We start from the raw sequence: 24,658 nt of genomic DNA on the forward strand, positions 1-24,658 counted from the left end.
TAAATCATTGTCCTGTTAGGGCATGCTCAAATAAAGCATTTGCACTTGGAAGCATGACTTTATTTAGAAAATATTGCTGGAGTAGGTATGAGCACAATGCCATAGTGATATTTTAAGAAATGAGCTTAAAATTTAATTTGGTGTGTTGCGCCTACATTTAACACATTTTATGAAAAAAAAAAGTTTATCTTACTGTGACAAGTTAAATGCACTGGCCAATTCCATTTATGATATACATAACTTAGTATTTGTTAGGAATATTATTTGTAAAGTAGTCTTTTGTTTTGAGGATAATGCTTAGAAAGGTGGATTCTGAAATAGAATAATCTGGGTTTTAATCCTAGTTAAAACACTTTCTGAATGAGTGACTTTGTGTAAGTTATCTAACCTTTCTGTAGAAGAATAAAAGTATTTACCTTATAGAGTTGATATGAAAATTAAATCAATTATTAAATGAAATGTCCTTAGAAATGGGACCATCTTAGTTAACACTAAACACTATAAATATAAAACATATTTTAAAATATACGTATATATCACTAGCTATTATATCCTTGCTTTCGGTCTCTTTAAAGCTAGAACTATCCACAGTCAAAAACTCAATTGTTTTTCAATTGGAAGAACAATTTTAATAACAAGTTAAAATTTTCAGCCTTTAGCTCTAAAGAAGAGTGCTTTTCAGTGTGCAATCACTGGGTAACCAGGGAGAGAATTCCTTGAGTTGAATGAGCATATCTCAGGGGCATATCTTTCAGGGGCATAGTTTACCAAGTAGTATGACGACACAGAGAAGGATAGCGATGAGAGCTCCCGTGCTCAGGCCAGCAGAGAGGACCAAGGCCTCGGCATTGCAGGACTGCATGTTACCTTGATTATCACAGGCACACACACGAATGGTGAGTGTGCCAGTGCTGCTTTGGATTGGATAATCATTGTCAAAGATTAAAATTGGCAGCAGATACGTGCTCATTTTGTTGCGGCTATACCCATCTTTTCGAGTCATGATTCCTGCTGTATTATCTGAAAAAACAAAAAGTCAGACCAGTTTTAAAATTTTGCCTCTTAAGGTTTCATAATATTTGTCTTCAAAAATGTTCTGTACCTTTATTATCTACAATGGTGAAGTTTGGATTGAGGGGAAATTCTGGCACTGGTTCAAAGAAGAATTTGTGGCCTCGGGGAGGGTCATCTTTGTCCATGACACTGACAGTCTGAATCAACTAAAACCAAAGAAAAATTAATTAAATAGAGCACACAAAGCAACTCTTGTTATTACAAGACATTTTACATCAGTGTTTGAGCTTTAAATATATCACTGAAATTAAATACTGAAATTAAACAAAAAATTCTATTTTCAGAAAATTTTGCCAAGATTTTTTTGTAGTTCTGTCTCATGTAACTTATTTAATGAAGAATGAAAAATGCCCATCAAGTATCAGTTTGTAGAGCACCTCTATGGATCATTATCTGATTCCTGGCCACTATAGTATCCAAGAAAAGAAAAGAAAAATTTGATCACACCAATCTTTTGTCTTTTAACATTGTTAATATATACTACCAGCCCATATTATTATGAATTGGTTACCAATATGTTGCCTCCACGAGATAATGATTGTTTCAAAGGCAAAGGACATAACAGATGTGTTTTTTTAAAAAAACAAAAGTGCTTAGCACAACCACTCCTAGAGATTAAGGAAACTATAAATATAGTTTTGGGAATATGAGCAATATGCCATATAATACCAGAAAGGAGAAGATTTTAAAGCTATGAGGCGCCATAATTACAATCATATTGCATACTTTATTCAAACTGTTTACTCTTCTTCTTAATGGTATTTGCAAAATTTAGAAGAATATACAAATAAATGCTTCTAAAGTTTTGTAAAATCATTGTTGAATTTGAGAAATTATAGCATCTCTCAGCTGTGCTCCCTGTAGGTCAGAGGTGTACCACAGTGTGAAGATGGAGCAGCAAATGACAGGTTGGGCAGAAAAATTCCATTGAGCATTTTATTGTGGGTAAAACACAAAGCTACACATCAGGGTGCCTGTTTTCCAGTCCTGGGTCTGCCTTCTGTGTGATTTGTAATTACAGTCACTTAATTACCATTACTTTCAAACTTCTCTTCTACAAAAACAAATAGTGGCACCACTTCCAGGTATAATAGTCCAACATTCTGTGATGAAGAATTATTAGAATTTCACAGTAGTTTAATGTATCCATTGTTTTGGTTATTGTGTACCTTCTATGGCCATACCAACCTGCATACTCACTAGTTAATACTTTTTCTTCTTTGATATTAATTATAATTTTGTTCATTTTATTGACAGACACACATGTAATCTTAGGTTTCTTTATACAATACTTCTGAAAGTGCATAATTATTAATATAAACTTGATATGATTTTTCTCCTTACAAGATTGGCGCATGACATAGAAAAATTTATATAAGATCTAATATTCTTGCTCAAACTTCTGTTCCAGAATAGCAATAATGAAACTAATATTTAGTAATATTTTAATCATAAAAATCATTGATCCTTTCATTGTATGACTCTGAGTTCTTGAAATGATTAGATGAGCCATTGTTTAAACATATTTTAAGAGAGAATATATATCAGTAGCTTGACATCTATATTATGTTTTATTTTTAACCTTGTTAATTTTAACAGGAAAATTGTTTTCCACCAATTATATGAACAATGACATAGACATGTTAATAGCAGTAGTATATATTAAAAGAATTGTAATTAGTTAATATCAATTATACTTTATCATTATCAAATATTAATTTTGTAATATATAAATAACTCACATGAAACAATAAAAAAGCATACTAATAGATAAATAAGTAAAGAATATCTACAGGCTATTATCAGTTGACTTGTGTCCCTTCAAATTATATGTTTAAGACCTAATCCCCAGTACCTGTGATGTGACTTTATTTGGAATAGACTCTTTGCAGGTGTAATCAAGTTAAGATGAGGTCATACTGAATTAGGGTGGACCCTAATCCAGTGAATGGAGTTCTCACAAAAAGAGGGAAATATGGACACAAATAGAGATACAGAAATAATATCATATAACAATGGAGACAGAGATTGGAGTAATTTGGGTCCACAAACCAAGGAACGCTAAGAATCACCAGCAAACACAGAGGCTAGGAAGTGGCAAGGAAGGATCCTCCCATAAAGCCTTCTGAGAGAGCATGAACCTGCTGACACATTGATTCTGGACTTCTAGCCTACAGAACTGTGTCAAAGTATACATTTCTGTTATTTCAAGGTATCTAGTTTGTGTAAATTTGTCATGGTAGCCTTGGGAAACTAACATAGCTATAAAATGTTCAGCCTCAATAATTTTGGAGGAATTCATGTTAAAATTATTATGAGATTTTACATATTGGTAGATAGTATTTAAAATCTAGTGTTGCCCAATAAATGAGCAATTATCCACATTTGGTGGAAGTTATTACTAGGTATATAACATATTCTGAGCACCATTTGGAAGCACTGATGAGTATTTATCGATAAAATTTATTTCTTCTTTGAGGATTTCATCAGAGAAAAATGATCCCAGGTAGTATACAACTATACATGTATTATAATGCTCACTGTAGTGCTGTCTGCTGGAGTAACATTTTGTTGGTAAACCAAATTTCCATTAATAAATGGGTAGTTGAATAAGCTAACTAATCTGTAGCTATGCTCTGAAAAGTAAGCAGCAAATTAAAAATAATCATCCATCGAACTGAGAATATGCCCATTACTTGTTACGAAGTGAAAAAAGGAAAACAATTTTTAATCCGAATAACTGTGCAATGATTCTTTGCTGGTGAAAAGAAAATAAAAACTTCATTTGTATTTCTGTGTATAAAAGTGGAATGTGGTATGTACCTCTTTCTTAGTCTGCTTGAGCTGCCATAACGAAACACCATATACTGAATGGCTTAAATAGCAGAAATTTATTTTCTCACAATTCTGGAGGTTGGAAGTCTGAGATCAGGGTATCAGCATAGTGGGCTTCTAGTGAGAGGTCTCTTCCTGGCTTTCAGACAGCTGCCTTCTTGCTACATCTTCACATGGCCTTTCCTTTGATCGTGTGTATGACAATAGAGGGTGATCTCTCTGGTGTCTCTTCTTTAATGGACACTAATACTGTCAGATCAGAGCCCCACTTTATGACCTCATTTAACCTTGATTCCTTCCTTAGAGACCCCGTCTTCAGATGATACAGCCACACTGGGGGATTGGGCTTCAGCATATGAATTTTGAGGGGGCAGAAATATTCAGTTCATTATAATCTCTACTGGAATAGAAGAAAGACTATATTTCACTTTATTTTCTATATTAAAAGGACATGATAGAATTATATATGACTCTTACCACCTACCTACTTTTTCCTCAAGGAAATATCTAAATAACTCGTTAAAATTTCTTTCAATAACATTTATGCAGTTTGTACTTGTAAAATACAGTATTTGTATTTGTAAAATACTGTATTAGTGTAAAACATGAACATATTCTGCATTTTCTTAAAATTACTTTAGAGATACCTGATATATTACTTTATATGAAGACTTTGTAACTCTTGTACACTCTTTTTTATCGCACTAATATTAAAGTCGAAAAATCACAAACAAAATATAACTTGTCTCAAACCAAAATGTCCTGATTGAGCAACTCAAAGTAGCAAAATGTAATCAACAAGACAATTATTATGATTTCCTTTATATTAACACAGAACAATTTTATTTTCATACTTCATGTTTTATTTAATAATGTATGTTCATTCTATTCGTGATTATAGCTCAGTATGAGTATGATTATGAATCCAGGTAGGAAATTTTTATATATGTGATATTCATTATGTACCTAGTCTATAAATTAAAGCATATATTATAATTTTTCCTATTATATCATGGATTGTATAAAAATATTTTAAAAGTCATCTTTTTAAGATTATTGTGATTTTTTTGGTAAGGAGAGATAAACAAATGACAAGGAGGACTGACAGTAGGTTGCATGAAAAAAAAATGTGCAAGTAAATTAATGCAGTGTCATCTGCCTTCGTGAAGAGGATTTTTTTTTTAAGTTTATAATAACTTACCTGCCCAGGTTTTGCATTTTCACAGACAAATGTTTCATAGTACATGGCAAATTCTGGAGCATGGTCATTTATATCTAGAATTCTGATGAAAACAGGAATGCGGCTACTTTGTTTTGAGTTATCTGCAATGAGAACATGTGTAAGATTTCAGTCTCATTTACAGAGTAGTAGTGATATTGTTTGCCCCATTTGTAACTTAGCAACAGATCATTTCTGGGGTGTTCACTTCTTGATTGGATTGCTGATGGATATCTCAGCTTTCTTACACGGTTCAGATGAAGAGCATGATAGAAAGAGGAGAATATAATTAAGAGTGAATATTATTTGTAAGAGATAATTTTCTTAGACTGATTAATTATTTTTATGAGGTTAGATTATATTTTTATCCTACAGTAAGATGTAAAAGAAAATTAAGTTTAAAATAAAGTGAATATTTGATAATCATTAAAATAATTAAAAAATCCAACACACTCTAAATCATTTCTCTCAGCTCTTGCTGAGAGAATTCATTCAGCAAGAGTGGAAATTCATTCCACTCAAGTAAAAGAGTCTACTTAATGCTATTATTTTACTACTTTGGTGAAAAATAATGTGTTCAGGTGGATGTATTTCCAACTTACTTATCTCTGTGGCTGTAATGGTGATGTTATGCCAAGGGGTTGACTCCCGGTCAAGAGGCTTCAAAGTGAAAATGGAACCATTTTCTGAGTGAATACTGAAAATCCGGTCCATATCCGAATGCCGATCAACAGAGTATCTAGCAGAAAAGAGACTCATAATTCCAGGCATTGTTTTAAAATTATTAATTCATCTACCATTTCTTAAAGTTATAGGCAGTTCACACGATGGTCTGATAAATATGACAAGTAAAATACCGATAATTTTCTTGAATTTTTATTTAATGTAATTGTCATTTAGATAATTTGATGTAGTTGGCTGTTTTCATTATTACTATTCTATGATTATGTGTACTTCAGAGTCCTTAGTTATACTCATGAATCCTTGTGGCAGCTTTTAAGTGAGTTTTTAATTGTCACTTGATTAATTTATCCTATCATAGACCTATTGCAGTGCTTGAGACATATTAAAGTCATATTAAAGTTGATAGAGTCAATTGCATTAGATAAATTGAAATTATGTTGAAAATAACACATAAAAATGTGTCCACAGAGTCCTTATAAGTGAATATGCAGAGGCTGTTGTAAAATACATGGCTCTTGAATGGTTCTCTATTCAAAGATCATTTCAGCTGAATCAAAGGTCTTCCTCCAGTCTCTCCCTTTAGCCTTTTCCAAATAAAAACTGAAATGACAAGAAACCACAGATGTACTAGCTACCATTTTTGCATGTTTGAGATTTCTGCTGCTGACTGTTTAATTGAGCCATGTAGGAATCTAAGTGTGTCTCAAACATTAATGTTCATATGAATCACATGGGGATCTTGGTAAAAACAGATTCTAATTCAGTAAGTCTAGTGTGGGAACTGTTATTCTGCATTTCTAAAAAAACTTAGGTGAATCCCATGTTGTAAAGTCCATAGATAAGGCTTTGTATAGCAAGGTTAAGACCATGGGATAAACTGGTTAGAATAAGGACAGCCAAAGGAGCAACAATGACAGAGAACTAACAGGCTAATCAGCATCTGGTGGCATCCTCATTTTTCTAGGTCTCTATTAAAGACACTTAGCAAATGAACTCCCTTTTAATCTGGTGAATTAGGGAATTAACAACTCCCATTATAAATCCGTAATATATCCACTGTCTGGCACTGACTTTGACAAAAAATAGACATTTAGGTTTCTAAACATTGTGAAACATTGGCAGTTTTAAAAATATTGGATAAAAATACATTTATCTAAATTCGATGATTTCTTTGGGTTATTTTAATAAAGAACATGTGACTTAGTCCATCATTATAAGGACTATGCTTAACTTAAGGGATCCATTAGTAAACTCAGATTTCAAAAATTTTAACAGCTTAATATAGTATATGATGGTGCTTACCTAATTTACTTTCTGCTAAATTTTGTAAAATTATTGTTTCAAACTTACAAATACTGCTTCAAAGTGAGTATTTGGGCATGTGGAAAATATACATATTATATGTATATATATTAGATTTCATCTCAAAGATAAAATAGCTAAAGTCTTTGCATAGTTGGTCTCAGATTTCTTCCTGTACCTCACTCCCAAAATATGAAACCAGGACAGTCACCTTGTTATCCTTTGGAAGTGTTGTGCAGTGTACAATAGAGCTACATGGAAATGGTAGTATTCCCTTATTTTTGCAATAATTATGATTGTAGTTTTTCTACATGGTTGCTATAAAAAGAATTTGGGGATTTAAAAAAAATAAAAACTCTTGTGACATATGGTCGCTGCCCAAGAGTAACTATCCTTCTGGGGTGGGAAATCCTAAGTAAATAGAGAAAAATTTTAAACCTAAATATAAAAATAATTATATAAAAATGCATAGTAGTGTATATATTTCCTAGAAGCACAAGTTACGTTGAGTTTTAACTAAGCATTCATTGTCAGACAAGGATCTGAGATAGTTCTTATTTTTTAAAATACTCATTAATGTACTAAGATCAAGAATAAAAGTCATATGAAATTTTCTCTTTTTAATTTTTATTGCTTAAATAGTGCTAAGACAAAAGATAATAGAGTGTTTCCTATGTCTAGGTTTCAATTCTCCTACAGTTTAGTTCCTAATGTGGCCTGAGAAAGTCATTGGAACATTTAAAAAATGGGTTTTTTTCCTAAAGTACTTACACCAAATTCTGCTTATGAATACAAACAATCCTAAAAGGAACACAAAGAAAGCGAATAAAAGAGCATAACCACATCTATGTGTTGAATGAATCTCAATTCATAATATTCACCTGTATATATTTATCTCCATTGTTGGAAAGGTCAATAGTTAACCATTATCTGCTTATCGCTGAATAGATCTTGGATTCCTTCCTATCACTTGCATCAAAGATCAGAAGTAAAATAAAAATCGCTTTTTGCCCATTGCTACATGTCCCAGAGATTAGCATGGGGATTTCTATGATTGAGGAATAGTTAACAATTCTAACATTATACAGATCTAGCTTTGACTCACTTTGAGCTTATGTGGGATCAAAATAGGTCTGTGTTTCTGGCTGCCCTACTCTTAGGTTCAACCTTGAAAAGCACTGTTCTCAAGTTAAGAATTCATGAAGGAGAGTCACTTTGATGATTTATAAATAGTTCATTTTAACATTAACACTGCAAACTTCCGGATCTGTATTTATAAATTTGCCCCACTGCAAATGATGTCTTGCAGTTTTTCAAAGCCCAGAGATAATTTTCATTTATTTAGCAGCCAGTGCTCTATTTTCAACACAGAATAGGATGTTCTGGTTTACCTATTGATAATAAGTACACTGGATTACAGCAAGTGACCAAAAAGAGGCTGATAAACACATAACACGAGACAAAACTGTCTCTATGTCCCAGCAGATGGCTTATTAAAACAATACTTTATGGATCTCATTATATTGAATTTATAACAATAAGTTTTTAAAAAGATCATTGGCATAATTTTTTGAATGAATACCTTTTGCAGAAACAGGAGCCAATCACATAGGCAGCAAAAATAACAAGGTAAAAAGATCACAGGCGAGCTGACACTGTGGAAGCTGAACTCGGGTTCTAGTTTGTTTGTTAGTTTGTTTTTTAAGCTCTACAATTAAGAATCAAACACATAGCAGATCCCTATATTTTCACCTACTACAAAAAAACATGTAAATTAAATTACAGACACCAGAACGAATCAGTAATATGTAGGAATACATCAAAGATAGTATTCCTTTTCCTTTCCTGAATTCCAGGTACATCTTCCACTAAGTCAATATAATTAGGCTATGAGTTTGCTTATTCCTCTCCAGCTACTGCTTTCCAGAAATGTGTTTTCTAGCTACAAACTATGAAACCTTCCTTGAGAATGGCTATACTGCTTTAACAGATAGTTCAAACCTTTATTTTTTTCCGTATATTATTGACATGATTTTAAAATTACTATTATTTTACTCTCTGTAATAAAATCAAGCAAATATTAAAGAAGCACTGGTATATATGAAGGCACTTATTCCTGTTTATGGTGGAATCATGTACATTTTATGGTGACATCACTAAATTTCTCACCAGCAAGTTTGTTTTTTATTTACTTCTCTATTTGACTGCGGTAGAAATGATTTCTTCTAAAATTCATTGAACCTTTAAATATGTTGAGCATAAAATTGGTGTGAAATGAGACAACATGTTCTTTCAGAACCTGTAAAGCTATAATCAACCCTATAACTTAGGAAATCCATGATTACTAATGAGGTGAAGCGGAGCTGACAACAGCTGCTAATTGTAACCATAATCTTATGTTGCAAGTGGCAGATGTATTTCAGAAAATATGTTTGATGAACAGATTTACCGGTGGGTGAGAATTACTTCCCAAACTTTCCCTGGAAAATGTTCCATGATGTTTATCATAGCCTATTTCTGCTCTGGGGATCAGTCATCCTTCTAAATGCCATCAGAGCAAACGAAAGAGTTAAATATTATAATGTTGTCTCCTTGTTGAATTATTGCTGGATTTTTACACTATAATTGAATATCTAAAGCTTTTTTTGCATACATTTTTATGCTAACAGGAATCAGCCTAATGTTACATTTTCAGGCATGGCCTTATATTTTGTCAGACTTGACAGTATAATTTTAGGAACATAATTTCAGATTCATCTGTTCTCCAAATATTTTTCTTCCCTTTGTCAAAATTCTTGAGATTTTACAGCTCATTGTTTTTTCAAGACTTGAGTACCCTATAAAAAGTAAATATTTCTGGAAGAGCTATGGACTTAAAAAGGTATCAGCCACTTTTATATACCATAAAGCAAGGTTGCAAGTTTTACTATCAGTCTCTGATCAAGAAATTTTTCTCCTAAAATTGTATCATGAGGAAATTATCAGTTATAAATCTCCAGACAATCTAAATTTTCATTAGTGATGCATTACCTACATGATAGTATGTTATCTATACAATAGAAGTTTATCAAGAACTGTAATGACATTAGCAAATATTCACAATTAGTAAAATATATAAACCCATATATATTATATAAGCTATACTTAATAAAAAAATAGGAGATTGGTAAACTTTAAAAGATGAAATACTTGATGGAAGTAGAATAAATAGCACTGGAGTATCTACTGAGGGGAGAATTATAGATGTCTTATTTGCTACAAAATTACCTATGCAATCTATTTTTTCTAAAATGAATGGCTACACTTATATTATCAAAAACATGTTCAAAATGATATTTTGGATGTCCTCTTCAAATATAAAATGACAGGGGCTGGATCTACCACACACACACACACACACACACACACACACACACACACACACACTGCCAAAACCCACTAAAATCCAAATAAAATATATGAAACAATTATTTTTGAAGCATTAGATACCAGGAGACAGAGAGGGTAATTCCTGAGAAAAGAGGAAGAAATGATGTGATCCTCTAAACTGGCTGCTGCCTGGGAGGGTTTCTAAACAATAATGCAGGAAGTGGGATCCCAGATGGAGCTTGTCAATCCCTTGAATTCAGGAGACAATGCTGAGAGTCCAGGGAGACCAAGGTGGGTAGAATTTGGTGGGCAGAGGACTTCATAGGATAGAGCTTCACAGAGAGAGAGCCACAGAAATATGAAGAGGATCCTGTTCAACTCTTCAGCTGAGTGCTAATCAGAACATGCATGAGAGCAGATAAAATGAAGACATAGATGTAACCAATTATAAGGGCCAGAGGGAGCAGAATTGAACTGGTATGTGTCTGGAAATAGTCTAATTCCCATCAGCCAAAGTAGAAAACTTGTAACTCATGGGGCTTTGGTAGAATCTCAGAAATCTCTTACTTGATTTATGGGGCAAAATTAGATCTAGACAAAGGGCTGCTAAAGCAAGGGCCAAAAGGTTTAAGCTGTTTCAAGTAACTTAGCCACACATCTGAACACAGCTCAATAGTATTTATAGAAATGCAAAGCTATCACACAATTAACACAGCATAAACACAATATTTGTCATGCAATCAAAAATCACAGGTAAGCAAAAATGGGAAATGTGACTGCAAAGAAAAATCTGTCAATTGAAACTAACCCAGAAATGACACAGTTGACAGAATTAGCTGACAGTGATATTTAAAAAGTTATTTTAAATGCATTCTATATATTTAACTAGAGGAAAGTTTAAGGAAATAATATAGATATAGACAGATAGATAGATATAGGTATATGTCTTTCATAGAACTTCTAGAGGAGAAACTACAGTCTGTGAGTTGAAAATTATACTCTGATGGAATTAAAGCAGGTTAGATATTGCAGGAAAAAAAATAGTAAACTTGTAAATGAAGATGAATGGGAAATATTTAAAATGATTAAGGTGGGGAGATTAAAAAACAGAGCACCAGTGAGCTGTGTTGCACTTTCAAGACACCTAACATAATTAAAATTAAATGATCTGAAAGAGAGGAGGGTAGGGTAAAATTATTGAAGAAACAGTGGTTGAAAAGTTTTCCAAGTTTGAGAAAAGTCGTAAACTCACAGATCCAAGAAGCTTAATAAACTTCAAGTACAAAATATATGAAGCATGTTATAGAAAATCACATCGTAATCAAATTGCTTAAAACCAGTGAGAAAATTTAAATGCATCCTAAGGAACAACTAAGTTACAAAGAGAAAAATAAACATAAAGGCAGTGAAAAATCTTTATTATAGAGCTAGGAAAAAAAAAAAAAAAACTACCCTCAATCTAAAATTCTATACCCAGCAAAAAAAAAAAAAAAAGTGATAACATAAAAAAAGGAAATAAAAAGGAATGCAAAATAAAATACAGTATTAATCCAAAGAAAGCAGAAAATTAAAAAGGTGAAACAAAGAAAAGATAGAGCAATAAGAAAACAAATAGCAAGATGATAAATTAAACTTAATAGTATCAGTAGTCACATTAAATATACATGGTCTAAACATCACAAAAGGAACAGAATGTTACATTGTGCAATAAAGCAAAACACGGCTATATGATTCTATAAGGAACATATTTTAAATACAAAAGCAGAAATAGACTAACAGCATCATACTTAATAATGAAAAACTAATTTCTTCATAAGACAAGGAGGAAGGAAAGGACTTCTGTTCTTATCACTTGTGTTTAGCATTGTCCTGGAGGTTCTTGCCAGTGCAATAAAGCAACAAAAAATATAAAATATGTTCTTGATATGTAGACATAAAACCACAAAACATGGCTGAAAACACCGTCCATGAGTGGAGAAATGCACATTGTATATGGATTAATATATTCAGTATCATTAAGGTATTATCAATTCTGCCTACATTGATCAATGGACTCAACACAATCCCAATGAAAATTTCAGGAGGCTCCTTTATAGCACTTGATATATGAAAATGTAAAGGGCCTAGAATTACCAAGCAACTTCAGGTAGGAAAAAAAAAAGTTAAATGACGAATACTACCTAATTTAAAGACTTTTTTTATAAAGCTATACAACAATGTGCCATTTTTGTAAACATAGATAAATATATAATTGGAATAGAAGAGAGAGCCCAGAGTTAGTTTCATACTTATATAAACAATTGAGTTTTGACAAATGTACAAAGTTTATTCAGTGAAAATTATAGTCTTTTCAACCAGTGGTGCAGGAAACATTGCATTTCCAATGTAAACATCCATATACAAAAAAGAAAAAAAAAAACTTTGATCCATAACTCACACCATATAAAAATTAACTTAAAATGAATCATAGATATAAATATGACTAAAAGCAATAAATCTCCTACATGAAAAAAAATAGAATGAGAATTTTGAGATTAGGCAGATGCTTCCTATATAAGACACTAAAAGCTTCATCCATAAATTTAGAAGTTAATAAACTGGATGTTATTAAAATTGAGAATTTTTGCTTTTTGAAAGTCACTTTAAGGGAATGGATATACAATCCACTGACTTGGGGAGAAAATATTTGCAAATCATAAAACTGATAAAGGACTTGTATCCATTGTGTGTGTGTGTGTGTGTGTGTCTTCAAATCAATAACAAAGACATAACCCAGTAAAATATAGGCAAATTTTGAATAGACACTTCATCAAAAAACATATATTGGTGACATATAAACAGATGAAAAAAATGCTCAACATCATTAGCCATAAAGGTAATGGAGATATTATTATATATCTATTAGAATGGCTAAAATTAAAATATTTGACAGTACCAAGGGTTGGTGAGGATGTAGAGAAATTGGAACCATCACACATGCTGATAGGAATGTAAAATTGTATAACCACTTTAAAAGTTAAACATATAACCACCACATGTTCCAATCATAACCCTCCTAGATATTTACTCTAGAAAAGTGAACGCATGTAACTATACAAATACTGATACACAAATATTTGTATGTGTACCTATATACAAATGTGTGTAAATGTATTATAATATCCAAGTATTTGAAACAACTCAAAATATCAATGAATAAGTGAACATATAAGGAAATTGTGGTATTTCCACACTTTGGAATACTATTCAGCAATTAGAAAATTAAACTATTAATGCACACAACGATATGGAAAATCTGAAGATAGTTATGCTAAAAGAAAGAAGTTGGACAGAAGAGAATAAATACTGTGTGATTTCATTTGTATAAAGTCAAGAAAATCCAATCAAATTTAATCTATATTGCCATAAAGTAGTTCAGTGTTTACCTGGGAACAGGGTTTGGTTCCAGGATGTTTGGGAGGGAAGTATTACAAATGGGAATTAGGAAACTTTGGGGGAAGATTTTGGGGATATTTTAATAGGTGTACTAATATGCTCCACCCACCAGTGGGCTGGCACTTGCCCTGGGACCAGCCTCATCAACCAGTGGGCAGGCACAAGCCCCAGCATCCCCTGGGCCCCATCCCTACCCCCCAGAAGGCTGGCACCAACTCTGGGGACCCTGGTCCCTGAAACCAGAGACTCCAAGACTCAGCTCTGTTAGTAGTGGCCAGAACTAGCCACAGTAACCAACATCACCCACTCGTAGGCAGACACCAGGGATCCCCTGGGACCTGGCCCTGTCCAACAACAGGCTGACATGAAATTCATGACCCCTGGCCCCACAATCACCACAGTCACCAACTCTGCCCACCTGTGGGCCAGTAATAGCCCCGGGATATCTGGGGCCCCAGAGCCAGCTACCATGTCACCCTGCCCCTTGAGACCCAGCAGCCTGCAGCCTCCACACAAGGCAGGGCCTGGTAACCAACTAGACCTGGGGCCAGCCACTCCTACCAGACCATCTGCAATACTCAATCTGCCTCAACAGAAAAACCATGCAGGCCACATGAGGGCACCCCTAGAGGATATAGCTCTGGTGACCAGAGGGGAGTGCACTCCTGGGGCACATGGGACATCTACTACAAAAGGTCACTTCCAGGGTCAGGAAATGTAACCAACCTACCAAATACATAGGAATAAAAACAGCAAATTCGGCAAAATGAGGTGACAGAGCAATACGTTCCAAATGAAGGAACAAGATAATACCCCACAAGAAGGAGTAAGTGAAGTGGAGAGAAGCAATCAACACAATAAAGAGTTCAAGGTAATGATCATAAAAATGTTCAAAGAACTTAGGAGAAGATTGGATGAACAAAGTGACAAGTTAGAAAATTTTAACAGAGTTAAAAAAATATAAAGAAGAACCAAAATACATGAAGAATACAATAACTGAAATAAAAAATAGACCAGAATGAATCAACAGATTAGATGATACAGAAGAACAGATCAGCAGGCTGGAAGAAGACAGAGTAGTGGAAATCACTGAAGCTGAACAGCAAAAAGAAAAAAAAATAATAAAAATAAAGGAGGACAACTTAAGAGACCTCTAGTACAACATTAAGCATACTAAGATTCACATTTTGGGGTCCAGAAGGAGAAGAGAGAGAAAGGGGCAGAGAACATATTTGAAGACATTATAGCAGAAAACTTCCCTAACCTGAGAAAGGAAACAGGCATTCAGGCCAAGAAGCAGAGTCCAAAACAGGATCAACCCAAAGAGGACCACACCAAGACATATTGTAACTAAATTACAAAAATTAAAGAGAGAATATTAAAAACAGCAAGGGAAAAGCCACAAATTATGTACAAGGGAATTCCCATAAAGCTATCAGTCAACTTTTCAGCAGTTACTACACAGGCCAGAAGGGAGTGACACAGTATATTAAAAGTGATGAAAAGGGAAAAACCTACAAGCAATAATACTCTCCCGGGCAAGGTTTCATTCAGATTTGATGGAGATATCAGAGTTTTACAGACAAGCCAAAACTAAAGAGTTCAGCACCACCAAACCAAATTTAAAGAAAAATTAAAGGATTTCTCTGAGTAAAAAAGAAAAGCAGAACTAGAAATAGAAAATTACAAAAGGAAAAATCTCATTTGTAAAGACAAGTATACAGTAAAGGTGGTAAATCAACGATGCATGAAGCTAGTAGGAAGGTTAAAAGACCAAAGTAGTAAAATCATCTATATATACAATAAATAACTAAGGGATACACAAAACAAAAAGATGTAAAATATGATGTCAAAACAGTAACTGTGGAGTGGGGCTGGGGAGTAAAAATGCAGGGTTGTTAAAATCTGTTTGAGTTTAAGAGATCTGAAACTTAAAATAATCATATGTATATGGATGGCTATATATAAACCTCATGGTAACAGCAACCTCACGGTAACTCTCAGCAAACAAAAGTTCAGGACCAAATGTCTTCACAGATGAATTCTACCAAACATTTATAGAAGAGTTAATACCTCTCTTCAAATTATTCCAAAAAATTAAAGAAGAATGAATAATTCCAAACTCATACCAAGAGGCCAGCATCATCCTGATACCACTCAAACATCTATAGCAGATACATACATGCAAATGAGAAAGGAATCCAAGCAAAACACTAAAGGCAGCCATCAAATGAAAAGGGAGAAGAGAAAAAGAAGAAGAAAGGAACAAAAAAGAACTATAAAACCACCCCTAAACAATTAACAAAATGGCAATAGGTACTTACCTATCAACAATTACTTTAAATGTAAATGGACTAAGTGAAAAAAACGTAATGACCCAAAACCTTTGGGATACAGCAAAAACAGGCCTAAGAAGGAAGTGTATAGCAAGAAAAGCCTATCTCAGGAAACAAGAAAAACCTCAAAGAAACAACCTAACTTTACATCTAAAGGAACTGGGAAAAGAAGAAAAAATAAAATCCAAAGTTAGTAGAAGGAAAGCAGTTATAAAGATAAGAGCAGAAATAAATGAAATAGAGGCCAAAAAACCAAAAAACACAACAGGAAAGATCACTAAAACTAGGAGCTGGTTCTTGGTAAAGATAAACAAAATTGATAAACTTTTAGCCAGACTCATTAAGAAGAAAGAGAGAGGGCCCAAATTAGCAAAATCAGAAATGAAAAAAGAGAAGTTACAACCTACACCACAGAAATACAAAGGATCATAAGAGATTACTATGAACAATTATACACCAAGAAAATGGACAACCTAGAAGAAATGGACAAATTCTTAGAAATGTGCAACCTCCCAAGATTGAACCAGGAAGAAATAGAAAATTATTATTTTATTATCAGTAATAAAATTGAATCAGTAACTAAAAAAAAAATTCCCAACAAACAAAAATCCAGGACCAGATACTTTCCCAGATGAATGCTACCAAACATTTATAGAAAAGTTAACACCAATCTCTCAAACTATATTCCAAAAAATTAAAAAGGAATGAATGCTTCCAAACTCATACTAAGAGGTCAGCATCATCCTGATACCAAAACCAGATGAAGATCACACAAAAAAATTACAAGCCTATACCACTGATGAATGTAGATGCAAGAATCCATAACAAAATGTTAGCAAAATGAATTCAGCAATACATTAAAAGGTTCATACCCCATGATCAAATGGGGTTTATCCCAGGGAAGAAAGGATGGTTCAATATTTGCAAATCAATGTGATATACCACATTAACAAATTGAAGAATAAAAATCATATGACCTTTCAATAGATGCAGAAAAAGCTTTTGACAAAATTCAGCATTCATTTATGATAAAAAAATCTCTCCACAAAGTGGGTATAGATGGAATTTACCTCAACATAATAAAGGCCATATATTACAAGCCCACAGCTAAAATCATACTCAGTGTTGAAAAGCTGAAAGAGTTTTTCTAAAATCAGTAACAAGACCTGGATACACACTTTCACCACTTTTATTCAACATAGTTTTGGAAGTCCTAGCCACAGCAGTCAGACAAGAAAAAGAAATAAAAGTCATCCAAATTAGAAAGGAAGAATAAAAACTGTCACTGTTTGCAGATGACATGATACTACACTTAGAAAATCCTAAAGATGCCACCAAAAAAATACTAGAACTCATCAATAATTTGGTAAAGTTGGAAGATACAAAATTATTGATAGTATACAGAAATCTGTATTTCTAGACACTAAAAATGAACTATCAGAAAGAGAAATTAAGAAAACAATACCATTTACAATCACATCAAAAAGAATAAAATGCATAGGAATAAATCTAACTAAAGAGGTTAGGGACCTGTACTTGCTAAACTATGCAACACTGATGAAAGAAATTGAAGAATACACAAACAGATGGAAAGATATACCATGTTCATGGATTATAAGAATCAGTTTTGTGTATAATGTGTATAAAATATCCATATTTCCTAAGGCAACCTACAGAATCAATGCAATCCCTATCAAAATACCAAAGTCATTTCTCACAGAACTAGAACAAATAATTCTAAAATTTGTGTGAAACTCGAAAGACTCTGAATAGCCAAAACAATCTTGAGAAAGAAGAACGAAGCTGGAGGTATCATGAGCTCTGATTTCAAACTATACTACAAAGCTACAGTAATCAAAACAGTACGGTACTCGTACAAAAACAGACACATAAATCATTGGAAGAAAATAGAGACCCCGGAAGTGAACCTGCACTTACATGGGCAATTAATCTACCACAAAGGAGGCAAGAATATACAATGGAGAAAAGATATTCTCTTCAATGAGTGGTTCTGGGAAAACTGGACACATACATGTAGAAGAACCACACTGGACTACTTATTCACACCATGCATAAAAATAAATTCAAAATGGATTAAAGACTTAAATGTAAGAACTGCAACCATAAAAGTTCTAAAAGAAAACATGGGCAATAAACTCTTTGACATTGGTCTTAGTAATATTTTTTGGATATATCTACTCAGGCAAGAGAAACAAAAGCAAAAATAAATAAATGGGACTTAATCAAACTAAAAAGTTTTTGCCCAGTGAAAGAAACAATCAACAAAATGAAATGGCTGCCTACTGAACAGGAGAAGATATTTGCAAACGATAGATCCAATAAGTGGTTAATAGCCAAAATAGATCCAATAAGTAGTTAATAGCCAAAATATACAAAAACCAAACAGCCTGTTTAAAAAATGGGCAGAGGTTCTGAACAGATGTGTTTTCAAAGACATATAGATGGTGAACAGGCACATGAAAAGATGCTCAACATCACTCATCATCAGGGAAATGCAAATTAAAACCACAATGAGATATCACCTCACAACTGTCGAAATGCTATTATCAAAAAACAAACAACGAAGGTTGACAGGATGTGTACAAAAGGGAACCTTCATGCACTGTTGGTGGGAATATAAATTGGTGCAGACGATATGGAAAACAGTATGGAGATTCATCAAAACTATTAAAACCAAACTACCATATGATCCAGCAATTCCACCTGGGTATTTATCCAAAGAAAAAGAAAACACTCATTAGAAAAGATATATGCACCCCTACGTTTATTGCAGCATTATTTACAATATCCAAGATACGGAAGCAACCTAAGTGCCCAGTGATAAATGAATGGATAAAGAAGATGTGGTATATATGCATATATACACAATGGAATATTACTTAGCCATCAAAAGAATGAAATTATGCCATTTATGACAGCATGGATGGATCTAGAGTAAATAAATAAAATAAGTCAGAGAAAGTCACATACTGTATGATTTCGCTTGTACGTGAAATCTAAAAAGCAAAACAAATGATCAAATATAACAAAACAGAAACAGTTATAGATACAGAGAACAGATAATTTCCAGAGGGGAAGGTATAGGGGAGGAAAGAAATAGGTGAGGGAGATTAAGAGGTACAAACTTCTACTTGGCAAATAAATGAGCCATAGGTATGAAATGTATAGTGTGGGGAATATAGTTAATAACCTTGTAATACCTTTGTAAGGTGGCAGTTGGTAACTAGACTTATCATGGTGATCATTTTGAAATGTATAGACATTTTGAATTACTATGTTGTGCAACAGGAAAAAACATAGTGTTGTAAGAAAATTATACTTTAAAAACAAACTCATAAAGAAAGATCATATTTGTGGTTACCAGAGGTGGGGGTAGGTGGAGGGAGAATTGGATGAAGGCAGCCAAAAGGTACAAATTTTCAGTTATATGTAAGTACTAGTGATATTGATATAATATACAATATAATACATATAATTAACACTGCTGTATGTTATATATGGAAGTTGTTAAAGAGTAAATCCTAAGTGTTCTCTTCAGAAAGAAAAAAAAATTTCTGTTTCTTTAACTTTGTATCTATATGAGGTGATAGATGCTCACTAAACTTATTGCGGTAATCGTTTCATGATGTATGCACATCAAATCATTACACTGTACACCTTAAACTTCTACAGTGCTATATGTCAATTATATCTCAATAAAACTGGAAGGAAAAAAAAGAAATTTCCTATTGTGGGAAATGGAAAAAATGATGAAAAACTAGACCAAGTTCTGAGGGACAAAAGCCATATTTTGCTTTTTGTATGATTTTGTCCTTGAGGCTTTGCTTTGTACCCCTGAGGTCGGTCAAAGCAGTTTATGAATGTGAAACAATATTAATTATCTCTAATTAATAATTAGGTCAGTAAGAACGCAGAATATATCTGCTATAGAATTGGTTGTGCATTCAGATCATCAGTAGTTTGAACCTCAGTCTGCTAATTATTTGTACAGTGTCCTTAGTAAAGTTCCTTAAACTCTTTGCATCTCAGTTTATGTTTTTTTAAAATGTAGGTGTATGTGTCAATTCCAAACTGCCAATCTATCCCTCTCCCTCCCCCTTCACCCCTGTTAACCATAAGTTCGTTCTCTAAGTCTGTGAGCCTGACTACTGTATTTAAAATTAGATAATCAACAAGGACCTACTGTACAGCACAGGGAACTCGGCTCAGTGTTCTGTAATAACCAAAATGGGAAAAGAATTTGAAAAAATAATAGATACATAAATATGTGTAACTGAATCACTTTGCTGTGCAACTGAAACTAACACAACATTGTTAATCAACTTTGCTCCAATATAAAATAAATTTTTTTTAAAATGTAGGTGATAACAGTTGTACTCACCTTATAATGTTGTGATGAGGTTTAAATGATCTAATAAATATAAAGCTATTTGGATAGTGTCCAGCTCATAGCAAGGGCTCAATAAATGATAACAATTATTTTATAGAGGAAAGGATAGGCAAAGTATTTGTCTCATGTCATGAATCTGGTGCCACAATTGAAGTAGAAAAGACATTGACTACTATTTTTTGGAAATTGCAAAATCTATCAAGAACAGATACTTACTGAGCATTTATAGCTATTGGTATGGACAATCCCTTATCCATTTTTAATATAAGTGGTGATTTATTTCTATTTCAATATTGCAAAGAACACAAAAACACTTTAAACTTCTTTTTGTTACTTACAAAAATAAATGCACATATAAGAAATGCCAAAACCAATCAGCCACACTCAATTTCAGTAAAACATAAATAAACATTTTGGATATAAAAATGCTGGAACATATGTGTAGACCACTGGAAAACTAGATTACTTATCCATTTCATTTTAGGAGTTTTGTTTTATATAATACGAAGATTTTAAATTAATCCATTTCATGTATACTGATACAAAAGTGTCAGAGTAAAATAATCTTTTATGCATTGGTATCATTATAAGTCATGTTTTTAAATTAATTAACAATATACAAAATATATAATTTGAACCTGAACATTTTTTAAAAGAGAAAGTTAAGTGAATTCTATTCTAATTAAGCTAAAACTAACCAAATATTTCAAGCTAAACTGAGTACTAACTACAGATTAAAATTTCACAAACTTTCTTTATTTTAAAAATATATTAGACCAACAAATTAAATATAAATTAAGGTATATTTAGTGCAACAAACGTGGCTTTGTAAATTAACATGAATAGTTATTACATCTTAAACTAAATTTAATACTTATATACTTAGTATTGTGCTCACTGATTTTCTATGTATGATGGTATGACATGAATTCCAGGAAATCTGGGCATTCCCAATAAATATTTAACCATTTATTTTCCTTAATTAAAAATTAAATTTGATCCAAAAATTTATTGAAATATAGTTTATTTACTACAATATTGTGTTAGTTTTAGGTATACAGCAAAATGATTCAGTTATATTTACATATAAATATATATATTCTTTTTTTTACATTCCCTTCCATTACAGGTTATTACAAGATATTTAGTACAGTTCCATGTGCTATACAGTCAGTTCTTGTTGTATAAAAAATTAAATTTTAAACAAAGCATAATTTTAGGCATTTTACTAGCCACATATTAACAGACAATATATTATTTGTCTGTCTCTTTTGTCTTCATCAACATACCTACCCATCTTCATCCACCCATCCTATTCATCCATCTATGTCACAACTATATTTATATTCTCCTTAAGCATAGTTTCTGGCATATTTGAAAACTTTTAAATGGTTAATACAATATTCAAATTTTGAGAAAGTATTACACTATTCTGCACTATACTATACCCATTTTTAATAGTTTTACTGTTCTTAAATATCATTACTCGTTTTACCAGTTCTCTGTTTTATTAATAGAATATAATTGATATTTTGCTTCTCAAAAGTTTTGATGTAAAATGTGCCTAGGGACTATTTTCAAAAGACGTTTTTCATCAATTTTCAAGGTATCTCTTAAGCTTTTCTAGAAGAACATTTTTTCTAATGCATTTGTTTAGATATCTTATTATTCGAACTATGATTTATCTAAGAAGGGCAATGAGACAAGAATTACATCAATAACTAAGGGATTAGAATCACGGACACTGGAGCCAGACAGCCTGAACCTCAAACCCAGCTTTGCCAGTGACTAATTATTTGGTAAGTTATTTAAATGTTCGGTACCTTAGTCTTATCATCTACAGAAAGATATAATAATAAGAGCTACCTTGTAATATGTGATAAGAGTCAAATGAAATAATATATCCAGAGCACTTAGAAGACAACCCAGCTAAAAGTCTGTGCTATGGAAGTGTTTGGTTGTATTACTGTACTTGATCATACATGGTACATTTTTTTTTCACACAGCTTATAAATAGTGAGATTATCATTTTTCTTCAAACTTAAGTTTTCTCAAAATACTTACTTTATTAAATTGTTCATGGCATCTGGGTCATATGCTGTAACCTGTCCAATGATGCTGCCTTCCTTTACATCTTCATCTACTTCTATCAAGTAAAAAATTTTACTGAACACAGGAGGCTCATCCATATCTTCCACAGATATTTTGACCACAGCTGTGTCTTTGAAAGGTCCCAGGTACAGGAATCGTGGATCAGGGTGAGTGTTACTTGCATCCACTTTTAAAGTGTACAGCATTTTGTTTTCATAATCTAAATTCTGAAGTTAAATAAAATAAGAAAAATTAGTATAATATAGCAGACATAAAAATGGAAGACAATTTCAAAATTTAATAACCACCTCTCTTAATAGTCCCAGTAATTCTGGTTAAATAACTTTCCCAATTATTGCTTAATGGGTATAACAAATAAATTAGGAATTTTTTTTTTTGCCTTACACATTTATAAGGAGTAATTCAATATAATAGTATACACATTAAGATTGATTCACACTTAGTAATGCATTTTACATTTTGGTAGTCATAGGTAAATGAAGTATTATCTAATACATAGGCTATTTATTACTATATTATTATTATTAAAGTTATAAAAATTTAAAATCAGCAGAAACATAAAATTGAGATTTAACAAACCATTCACATAAGTTGCTTCCTTAAGTCCTACAGTTCTAAAACTGTGTTTTAAAGAGAAAAAAAAATTATTAATCTGAACACTGTGGAAAAAAAACTGTGAATGAAAGGGAAATTAGGGTGATATAAAGTAATCAATATTTAGCTTGATTATTCTGTGTAACGCTTTATAATGTTCTCCACTGCTTTAAAAATCAAGCATCTTCAGGCTTCATCTATTTTAATAAACCATCACACTTAACAATTTAAATATTTTAAACAGTGAATGAAATAATATCATGGTGCAATATAAAACAAAGACTTTTGAGAGTATCTAATCCTTGTTTGATTGTTGTCTACTATAAGCACAAGCTGTTGAGGTTTTATATCAGTTTTTAAGTGTCAATGATAAAGATGCTTCACTTATTTGAAGTGAAATCGCAACTATTCCCACTTATGTGCAGGATAGAAGCATGTAAAGGATGGGAAAAATAAATCCTAGGCTTTTCTTCCTTGAAAAGCAAAAATAAACTATAAAGCACTCAATGAGGAAATGAAGACAGCAAGAAGAAACCTGTTTGACAGTTATAATCCCTTCCTGTGTATCCTTGTCAGTGACGACATCAAACATGTCTGCTCCGTCTCCTTCAGCAATGCTGTATTCCATCTCAGCATTTTCCCCCACATCAGGGTCATTGGCTTTTATCCTTCCAAGATGAGTTCCAAGAGGTACAGACTCAGGAGAATAAAATTGATACGTACCTGAAAATTAAATCAAAGCTGTTTCATCTTTAGATAACAAAAATCTTTCATTTCCTCTGCCTTTTTAACTTAAATAAATTAATTTCAAATTAGGAGAGTTTTTCGTCATATTGAATTGTAAGCTGTCAAAACTTATAGATTTATTAAGTTAGAAAAATAATTTATAAAGGCAGAGTACTCTCATTTTGTAAATGAGAAATATATGTTCCAGAAAGATTAAGTGAATGTCTCAAGGTTATTTAGATAATAGATGGTAGTCCTGATACTAGAATCCAGAACTTTTGACTTAAGAGGGCAAGGAAAACAATTATTTACTGCTTATCTGAAGCATTCAACATTGTCATTACACATTTTTACTTATACTAAATGATTTAGAACATGCATTTATTCTTATATTCTAACTCAGGGATAGAAAAAATAAATCCATACACAGCAAGTTACTTCTTTTTTTTTTTTTTTTTTTGCTTGTTAATATCTTTAAGTGGGATATGAGCGTTTCTGTCTCCTGCAGTTTCAGCCATTACATTGTGCTGTTCATGAAAGCATTTTAGTTTGTGAGGATTT

The 24,658-nt window shown here is 32.5% G+C and overlaps 1 protein-coding gene across 7 annotated transcripts in view; it reads right to left on the reverse strand.

Annotated features, from left to right (window-relative positions):
- CDH9 (cadherin 9) overlaps positions 1–24,658 on the reverse strand; it is a 139,728-nt gene that overhangs the window by 9,655 nt on the left and 105,415 nt on the right. For 5 of the 7 annotated variants that reach the window (XM_082382951.1, XM_082382952.1, XM_082382950.1 and 2 more), the window contains 6 exons: positions 23,907–24,094; positions 22,730–22,983; positions 5,731–5,867; positions 5,111–5,232; positions 1,103–1,220; positions 769–1,020 (listed from right to left, as the gene is read on the reverse strand). In XM_082382951.1, coding sequence (XP_082239077.1) covers positions 769–1,020; positions 1,103–1,220; positions 5,111–5,232; positions 5,731–5,867; positions 22,730–22,983; positions 23,907–24,094 — 1,071 coding nt within the window. The remainder of the gene's footprint in view (positions 1–768; positions 1,021–1,102; positions 1,221–5,110; positions 5,233–5,730; positions 5,868–22,729; positions 22,984–23,906; positions 24,095–24,658) is intronic. The other 2 variants (XM_082382953.1, XM_082382955.1) reach the window with 2 other exon arrangements.

Source organism: Balaenoptera borealis, assembly GCF_965194805.1.
Source record: "Balaenoptera borealis genome assembly, chromosome: 2".
Classification (NCBI taxonomy): Eukaryota; Metazoa; Chordata; class Mammalia; order Artiodactyla; family Balaenopteridae; genus Balaenoptera; species Balaenoptera borealis.